The sequence below is a fragment of the Zalophus californianus genome, chromosome 8 (assembly GCF_009762305.2).
Source record: "Zalophus californianus isolate mZalCal1 chromosome 8, mZalCal1.pri.v2, whole genome shotgun sequence".
Lineage (NCBI taxonomy): Eukaryota > Metazoa > Chordata > Mammalia > Carnivora > Otariidae > Zalophus > Zalophus californianus.
Window position 1 is genome coordinate 124311507 of NC_045602.1, and position 9800 is coordinate 124321306.

Below are 9800 nucleotides of genomic sequence, written 5' to 3' on the forward strand. Positions count from 1 at the left end.
TTAGTTTCTTCATCTGCTAAATGGGGCGCTATCGTATCTGCTTCTCAGGGTTGGGTGAGCTTGTGTGTGCGTGAAGCACTCAGCCCAGGCCTGGCACATAGTAGGTGTTCATTAGATGGGGCCAAGCTAATTGCATACTCTGAGGCTGGATGGCTTTGTAGGGAAAACAGAGAATACTCTCTGGAATCAAGGTAGCCTCCATGCTGGGGTCTGGAAGGCAGAGAAAAGCCTCGGCATCTGGGATGTCCGAGGTGGGGGGGTGGCATTTCCTCCCGGAGTCCCTGCCATTGCCACATCCCTACCCCAACTAGCAGCTCAGCCCCAGCCCGGCGAGCCCCAGCCCGGCAAGCCCCAGCCCGGCAAGCCCCAGCCCGGCAAGCCCCAGCCCTGCAATCCCCAGGTGGAAGAACGAACCTCAGAGGCGCCAGAGGGTGGGAGGGGAAAGCCCACAGATGGGCAGGCGGAGCCTCCCATCCAAGTCTGGCCCGGCTGGAAGGGGAGGGGGCTGTGGGGCCCAGACGTCAGATGCCATCAGCTCCCAGGGGACCATTAAAGTCGCTGCGCTGCCAGGCGGGCCAGGGTGTCTGCAGCGGTCCCTGCATCCTCGGTGCCTCCTGCCACCTGCCTGGGCTGCCCGGCCTGGGTACGAGCCCCTGGGAAGCTGTTGTCTGGTCTCCTGCACTCCTGTCTCTGACTCTCTTCTCTTTCACTGTTTCTCTGTCTTCTCTGTTCTTCCTTCCCCTGTCTCTCTCTCTCTCTCCCTCTGCTTCTGTCTCTCCCATGTTCTTTCTTTTTCCCCTTCACTGTCTCCCATTCTCTCCGTAACTTTCCACCTTTCAATTTTCTTCATCCCTGTTCTCTGTACCTTTTTTTCCAGATACCTTTTTGGTCTCTCTCATTTTCTTCCTCTATGCTTCTCTTTTTCTCTTCCTCTTTCATCCTCTGCCATCTGGCTTTTCCTGTGTCTCACTCTCAACCCCAAAAATGCAGCAACTCAGGGATGGGAGGGCCCTGCACTATGCCCCGGGGAAGGTTGGCCCTACCCCTCTGAGGGAATCGATGGAACCCGCTTGGGGCAAGATATAGGTGAAGAGGGTGTCCAGGCTGGACAGGACTGGTGTCTGTCTCCTGGGCTGGTGGGATGGAGCCCTGGCTTGGAAGTGGTAGCACCATCTGCATCATATGGCCTGATCAGGATTAGTTACTGTCTGGGCATCTCCTTCCACACGCCCAGTACACTGAATCCACTGGGGAGGGAAGAACAGGGTGTTGGGCTGACTAGGACTAGACCACCAGGACTAGAGCTGAGTCAGGAGATCTTTGCGAAGTTCCCAGGGGTTAGCATCCTTGGGGTGGTAATGTTGGAGAACACTCAGAGTTTGGTGCCCTCATGCCCACTCCCTCCAGGCAGCCGGCTCTGACTGCACAAGGTGACGTGTGACCCTTCCAGCCAGCTATGGCCCTGCTGCCCAGCACCATGGGCCTGGCAGGCCTGCTCTTCTGGGCAGGCCAGACAGTGAATGCCTGGATGCCCAATGCCACCCTGGCACTGACCCGGACCGAGGGCACAGCTGTGTGGCCTCTGAGTGGCCTGGGGGTGCCCCGGTACCAGCGGAAGCGCCACATCTCTGCTGGGGACATGAGTGCCTTACTGGATTTTCACAACCACATCCGGGCCAGTGTGCACCCACCTGCGGCCAACATGGAGTATATGGTGAGTTCCCATGCCCTCCCCTGTGCCCTTTCCAGTGAATGCCAGTCAATTCAGTGTGTTCTGGAAGGGCCGGACCATTTGCCACCCTGACCCCACTAGCCAATATCTGGGTGTCTGGGTCCTGAGGAAAAGGCAGGAATTAGTCTACCCATTTTATAGATGAGAAAACAAAGGCAGTTGCATAGGTCCTCCTAGGAGGCAGGGTCAGCAGACTGCCAGGTATGGACCATCCCCTGTACGCCCAGCCATAACCTACACTCGGCCGTGAGAGTATTCCTCTTCCTTCAAGGTGGGGCTTGTCATCTCCATTTTCCAATAAAGAAATTGAGATGCAGAGGTTTAATTTGCCAAAGGTCATCCAGCTGGGATTCTAACCCAGGTCTGCCTGCCGCTAAAGGTTGTGGTGTTAACAGATACAATACCGCCCCCACACAAGGATTTGGGCTCCCTGCTGGGGACCTGCAGGAGGTGGGTGGCTGGAGCTTTCCATGCTATTGTCTCTTTGCTTTAGGTGTCTGATGGACACACAGACTGTATTCAGCAAGCCCCTGGAGGCGGAGTGTGGGGACTGGCACCTGGGGTTCTCAAGCTGAGGAAAAGTGGCAGACCAGCTGCAGGAGCTGAGATGTGTTCCCTTAAAGAGGCAGGGCCAATGGCTGTCACCACAGTGCCCCAGAAGCCAGACCCTGGGAGTGGTAGAGGGGAACCTTTCTCTTTATCACAGTCCCTCCCCTCAGGACCTTTGTCCCAAACCAGCCTGGAGAGATCGGCTTCTAGCCCTCCCACAGATCTCTTTAGGGAAAGAGATTGTCAGTCTACCCCCTCCAAGACAAATATGTGCTACTCAACAGCCTGGAAATTCCTGTGCTTTTGCCATGTGTCCATTCACTTACGTACTGACTGCCGCTCAGAGCCAGGTACCACGCTAAGCCTCCTGGGCACTGCTGAGAACAGGGTGGACGTGTTTGGACCCCTCTCTTGGTATCCCTGTGTCATCTTCAGTAGCTGGCTTCTGCCCACAGGACAGGTATCTGACTAAGCATCCTTTGCTCAAGGAACCCTTTCTCTCCCGCCGCCTCCCAAAAAGTTCCAGTCCCCTGTTTCACATTCTCACACCCGCCAGGATTGTAACGATTGTTTAATGTCTCATCTCCTTGCTAGACTGTAAGTCCCGGGTGGCTAGAAATACTGTTCAAGATTTGCTGAATGAACAAATAAAATAAATGAATGACTAATATCTCAGAGAATCCCAGGAAGACAGAGTGGAAGGAAACTGGTATTTTTTTTTAAGTGATGCTTTTTCAAGTTATAAAAATTGGGGCATTCACATATTGGAAAATTACGAAGCTATTAGGAGGGATGAGGAGGGTATTCTCTATGTGCAGATGTGGAATAACCACTAAGGTAACCTGTTTGGTTGAGTGAAAACACAAGGGTCTGATAGAATGTCTGGCCGGCTGCCATTTGTAAAAAAAAAAGAAGTATATATATATATATATATATATATATATATATATATATATATATATATAATATTTTATATACTTATATTTACTTAATTATATACAATTATATATACTTATATAATTATATATATGTGTGTGTGTATATATGTGTGTATAGATATTTGTACATATATATATACACACACACACATACTTGTCCGGGTATAGAATATTTCTGGAAGAAGATGCCAGAAATCACGGTGATGGTTGCCTCTAGGGGGCAGGCTGGCTGAGGGAACACGGACAGGACTGAGATGATAGACTTTCCACTTTTCCTCCTTTGGGTATCTCATGTATTACATTTGCGCCTGTTTTCACTATTCAGAAAAAAAACACAACATTTTGAATTCAAATATTTAATGTTAAAAGAAATTTGTGTTAAGAATACAATAAATACATTAAAAAGCCAGTCCCCTCCACATCACCCTGGGCTCAGCCACTTCTCGGGACTGCTAATTCCTGGACCAACAGCCTGGGGCCCGTTCAGAGCAGAGAACCCCCAGCCTGAAGTCCAGCGTCGGCGGAAAGGGTGCTGGGAGAGGAGTCAGAGATCTGCGTGTGGGTCTTGGCTCTGGTGTGGACTTTGAAGTCCTAGGCCTTCTCTGACTCCCAGTGTTCTAAGCTGTCAAGTGGATTTGGTGCAGGGTTCCAAGGAGATGGTGGACAAAATGCACGTCTCTGGACATGGTTGGGATGATGGTGGTTGTCCCCCTGGGGGATCTCATGGCCTTTCTTTTTTTTTTTTTTAAGATTTTATTTATTTATTTGACAGAGAGAGACACAGCGAGAGAGGGAACACAAGCAGGGGGAGTGGGAGAGGGAGGAAGCAGGCTTCCCGCGGAGCAGGGAGCCCGACACGGGGCTCGATCCCAGGACCCTGGGATCAGGACCTGAGCCGAAGGCAGACGCTTAACGACTGAGCCACCCAGGCGCCCCTCTCATGGCCTTTCTCTCCCTAGGTCTGGGACGAGCGGCTGGCCAGGTCTGCCAAGGCCTGGGCCACCCAGTGCATCTGGGCCCATGGGCCCTCACAGCTAATGAGATACGTGGGCCAGAACCTCTCCATCCATTCTGGCCGGTGAGTTACCTTCTGCCCTTCCTTCTCTCAGTTACTCAACAAGGTCACCGAGCAACATGGTGGCAGAGCAGCTTCTCCACTCCCCAGCCAGCGTCTTCCATCTTCTCTGCCTTCCCAGGTACCGCTCGGTGGTGGACCTCGTGAAGTCTTGGTCTGAGGAGAAGCGCCATTACTCGTTTCCAGCCCCCAAGGACTGTCAGCCGCGCTGCCCCTGGCGCTGCAGCGGCCCAGTCTGCTCCCACTATACCCAGGTACCCCTCTGTTGGGATGAACGGCCAAGGGAGAACAAATCCTGGTAGCTTAGAAGACAAAGAATGTGGTAGAACAGAAATTATAGAGCAGAGGCCCTATGGACTTCCTTTCACACAATAAGCATATTCCTGGAAAGCTGTGTGTAGACTGAGTTGAGTTGACTGGATCTTGTTTTGAGTATCTTAAGTGGGCTGACCAGATTGTTTGACCACCAAAATGGAGATGTGTGGTCGACAAGTTCAAGAATGCTTTTGAATTCAATAGGTCCAAACATTTTTGAGTATTTTCTGTCTTTTCAGGATCCCACTATTTTATTAGCATCATCATCTTCATCATTTTAAGTAGGCTCCACGCCCAGCATGGAGCCCAGATGGGGGCCTGAGCTCATGACCCTCAGATCAAGACCGGAGCTGAGATCAAGAGCTGGACACTTAACCCACTGAGCCACCCCGGCGCCCCTAGGATCCCACTATCTTAAAAAAAAAAAATGCTAAAATAAAATGACAAAAATTGTAGTATATTTTGAGTGCTAATATTGGATATGTTACCACTTGTTGCACACAAAAATATAGCACGATATAATGTTGCAGGAAACGGGACCGAAACTTCCCACTGTGGGACAAATATTTTCTTTCAGTCTGTCCATCTCTCTGTGACTCATGTGCAGTTAAGGTCAAAAATCTACACTGGAGACCCTCTGGGAAATGTGAGGCCTAAACCTAACGTCCTTCCTGATAGCCCAGGAGATATTATTACCTTCATTTTACCAAAGAAGAAACTGAGGCACGGCATGGTTAATTGACTTGGCCAAAGTCACACACTAGTGATATTGAGATTCTGATCCAAGGCTGTTTAACTCCGAAGTTTGTGTTTTAACCTCCAACACAATAATGATTTTTAAACGGTGGCTGCTAGGGAAAAAAGAAAGAAAGAAAATTAATAGAACAGTATAGAAAATATTACCATATATCACATATGAAAAGATTAAATGTTGGTTCACAAAACTTTTGTCCCAACTGTTTGTGCGTGTTGTGCACTGAGTAACAATTTAAAATTCATTCCTTACTGTTGGTTGTAGTAAAAAACAAAAAAGCTTGAGAAACATTATAGCACAATGTGTCTCCAGGAACATTGCCTCCCCCAGGAATACCTTACCCACCCTGAATCACGTCCAGGAGCCTCCCAGCCCCAAGGAACCTGGGACCCCTGAGTCCATCTCAAAGCCTCCCCTGTCATTGTCCTTCCTCAGATGGTGTGGGCATCCTCCAATCGGCTGGGTTGTGCCATCCACACCTGTGGCAGCATCAACGTCTGGGGCAACACCTGGCATCATGCAGTGTACCTGGTCTGCAACTACGCCATTAAGTAAGTGCAGCATGGAGACATGGGGCCGTGGGGTGGGGTGGGGAGTGTGGGGGGTGGGGGGTGGACCCTGAGTGGAATGGGCAGAATTCCAGGAAAAGGAAGATGCCCAGGACACTCTGCCTTCTCCCATTCTAAGTAACCTTAATACCGTACAATCTGGTAGTTTTAGAGTCAATTAATAATTCTTTTTCTTTACCCAAATTGCAAAAGTGATTGGGAGGTAGACAGAGGACCAAGTCAGGTGGATAGGCAGCCTCACTGATGAAGTCAATAGTAGAGAATGTGGTTTAGATGTGCCAGACAAGCAGGCTTGCAAATATCTCACCCTCGAATTAGACCTGCAAACCCACTGACTGGCAACCCCTAACAGTCACAGTCCTCTTCCCCCAAGTGCAGCTAGCCCCTTTAAGATTGTCACAGGAAGTAGGGCAACCAAGAACACCTGTTCCCTACAGCCAGGCAGATCCCAAAGGAAAGAAAAGGATGGAACAAGCATGCTCAGCTCCTCCCTCCAGGCTCTCCAGTCAGCTTCGTGGGAGAGAGATCATGAGTGGCCTTTATATGCAAGTCTCTTGGAAACACGGAGAAAGAAGGATGGAAGTTCCCATCCAACGTACAGTATACAAACTTGCCAACATTACAGATTCTCACATAAAAACAAGAACAAATTTTAAGTAAAAATGATATTTAGAATTTCAAAATTACATGCTGATGACCACCTTTTACTCTCAAGTAGCCCTTGACCATTTACAAAATATTTTCACCTCATTATCTCATTGAAGAGATGAAAGAGAAAGAGGGAAGGAAAAAGGGAGGGGTACTGGGAAAATGTTTTCCTTTTTTTTTTTTTAATTTTATTTATTTATTTGAGAGTGAGAGAGAGAGCCCAAGGGGGGTAGAGTCAGAGGGAGAAGCAGACTCCCTGCTGAGCAGGGAGCCCGATGTGGGACTCGATCCCAGGACTCTGGGATCATGACCTGAGCCAAAGGCAGTCACTTAACCAACTGAGCCACCCAGGCACCCAAATGTTTTCCTTTTTTAAGAAGAAGAAATTGAGGATCAGAGAGGTTAGTAATATACAAAAGCCACAAGCCAGGAGGTAGCAGAGCTGTTTGAAACACAAGTCTCGATTTCAAGTCTATGTTCTGTCTGCTATACTATTCTGATGGTCTGGAAGTCACTGGTAGCCTGAACACAAATTCTCAAGCTGTTTATTTGTTAATGGTGACATCTATTAACAAAGTATCAGCCCAGCTTTACCAGACACAAATATACAAGGCAAACTTTGTTACAAATAGCTTAAGGGACTCTTCCAATTTGCCGATATATTGAATTTTTGCAGCATTGAATATTAACTCTATAGTTGTTAAGATTTTTATGCTCTAGAGTCAAGACTGTCAGGGTTCAAATTTGTGATTTAACTTAATTTCTACATGCCTGTTTCTTCATCTGCAAAATGGGAATAAAATAGTACCTACTCATTGAGTTATTGAGAGAAGTAAGTGATCTGACCCAGGTAACACCCTGGGCTCATGAAGTCAGAACACATGTTGGCACTTACTGCTATGACCAGATCTGGGTGTGATGTCCAGCTCTGCGGTGTGCATGTGAGGACTTTGGATAAGGCATTTCACCTCTATGGACCTCCATCTCCTCTTTTAAAAAAGGGCTGATCCTACCTGTCTCACAGAGGATCACTCTACATAGTTGCCCATAGTACATTCTCAGTAAATGGTGGCCATGGTTATAACTAGGTTATAGACTCTTTGAGGGTAGGAAATAGACCTGATTCGTTTCTATATCCTTTTACTACAATGATTTCAGCCTCCTCCCTCTTTTTTAAGCAAAACTTTTTTCCAAGTGGTTAAATTAAACAGAAAAAGAATGACTTTTATTCCATCACCCCAGGTGTCTCCACTTCTCACATTCCCTGCCTCCAAACTTCTGGGAGCACCTTTTGAAAACTATGCACTGACAGCATCTGGCACAAATCCTGATGCCCAGCAGATGCTCCCGAAGTGTTTGTTGAATGAATAAGTGAATGAACCCCATATAAAACCAGAAATGCATACTTTTCTAAGCACTTTGGCTGACTTTATTTACGGTCATTCAACAATCACTTTTGGAGAAAGAAGATTCCATTTCTGCCCACAAAGAGTGTTCATATGAAGTGTGAGAAAAGAAGGCACTGGGCTTGCAAAGATAACACTACAGGTCAGCGGTGAGATTGCCATGCAGCCAGGAGCAAGGGCTGGCGGATGATTTTAGGCCATGAGAAGAGGAGGGAGTAAAAGGAAAATCTGTGAGCTGGGATGGAGAAGAGAGATGTGGCAAGGTGGCGTATGTGAACAGGAACCACAGCTGATGGAGCAGTCTGGAATGCCTGACCAAACGCTACAGGTGTGCTTCTGTAAGCAGGGAGGTAGGAGGATGGAGGGGGGAGCAAACCAGGGCCCATGGCCAAAGCCTCACCCTCTGCTTGTTTGTGTAAATAAAGTTTTATCAAAACACAGCCATGCCATTCATTTACGTATTATCCAGGGCTGCTTTCATGCAATAGAGATATCCGGTCCACAAAACCTAAACATATTTGCTATCTGGACCTTTACCTAAAAAAATCTGCCAATCCCTGCACAGGCAAGGGGAATCCAGTAAAAATTTTTGAGCAGGAGAATGTGATGAAGGTAGTTTGTTTGTTTTTAACAGCTTTCTTGAGATATAATTCACACCCCATACAACTCACCCATTTGACATGTACAATTCAATGGGTTTTGGTATATTATATTATTAATTTGTTTTAATTGTGGTAAAATATGATTTTTTTAAAATTTAATTAATTTATTTGCCAGAGAGAGAGCACAAGCAGGGGGAGCGGCAGGCAGAGGGAGAGGCAGACTCCCTGCTGAGCAAGGAGCCTGACGTGGGACTCCATCCCAGGACCCTGGGATCGTGACCCTTAAACAACTGAGCCACCCAGGCGCCCCCATTTTAATCATTTTGAAGCGTACACCTCAGTGGAATTCCTTACATTCACAGTGTTGTGCAGCCATTGCCACTATCTACTTCCAGAACTATTCCATCACCCCAAACAGAAAGTCTGTAACCACTAAGCATTCACTCCCTACCCCACTTCCCCCAAAAGGCCGTGGTCTGTTGAGAGGACTAACTCAGGAGCAGGCAGGATGGGTTTGGAATCTGGTCATCGAAGAAATGGGCAGTGGCGGCCATGGACGAGGCTTCATGGTCACGTGCCCCCATGATCAAATCAGACTCGGCATCTGATTATTCTAGTTCCTATCCGCACAGCACTTTTGTAAGTTCTAAAGTCTTTGCACATCATTTTTGTGGATACTATTTCATTTCTTTATTTTATTCAGAAGAAATGAGGTGGTTTATTCTGTCACCAGCTGGGCAGTCACAGAATCCAGGACCAGAACTCAGAGCTGCCTGGGTCTGGGATGGGAGGCCGGGTGGAGGGAATAAGAAAATCAACACTTAATGAAGAGTCACATCTTTGCCAGGCACGGTGCTAGGTGGCATGTGTGCCCCCATTATTTGATCTTTGTTGCCTCCCCGTGAGAGAGGGGAGTCTTCTCTTGGTTTTATAGATGAAGAAACCAAGGCTGGGAGGTGTGACTTGCCCAAGGTCGCATAGCCAGTCAGTGGTGGTGCTGAGATTTGGGAAACCCGTAGGAAGGTTGCCCACATTAACTCTCCTCTGTCCCCGTCTCCTCGGTACCTTTTCTCTTCCAGGGGCAACTGGATCGGCGAGGCACCATACAAGATGGGGAGGCCATGTTCTGCCTGCCCCCCCAGTTACCAAGGCACCTGTACTAGCAACATGTGTTTCTCGGGACTCAAATCCAATGGGCTCCTGTGGTTCTAA

The 9800-nt window shown here is 48.1% G+C and overlaps 1 protein-coding gene across 1 annotated transcript; it reads left to right on the top strand.

Annotated features, from left to right (window-relative positions):
* The first annotated feature begins 1456 nt into the window (after positions 1–1456).
* Positions 1457–9800, top strand: R3HDML (R3H domain containing like). Its single transcript, XM_027624070.1, has 5 exons — positions 1457–1714; positions 4179–4297; positions 4416–4548; positions 5799–5914; positions 9668–9800. Exons 1-5 carry the CDS (start codon positions 1457–1459, stop codon positions 9798–9800), a joined length of 759 nt encoding a protein of 252 aa, XP_027479871.1.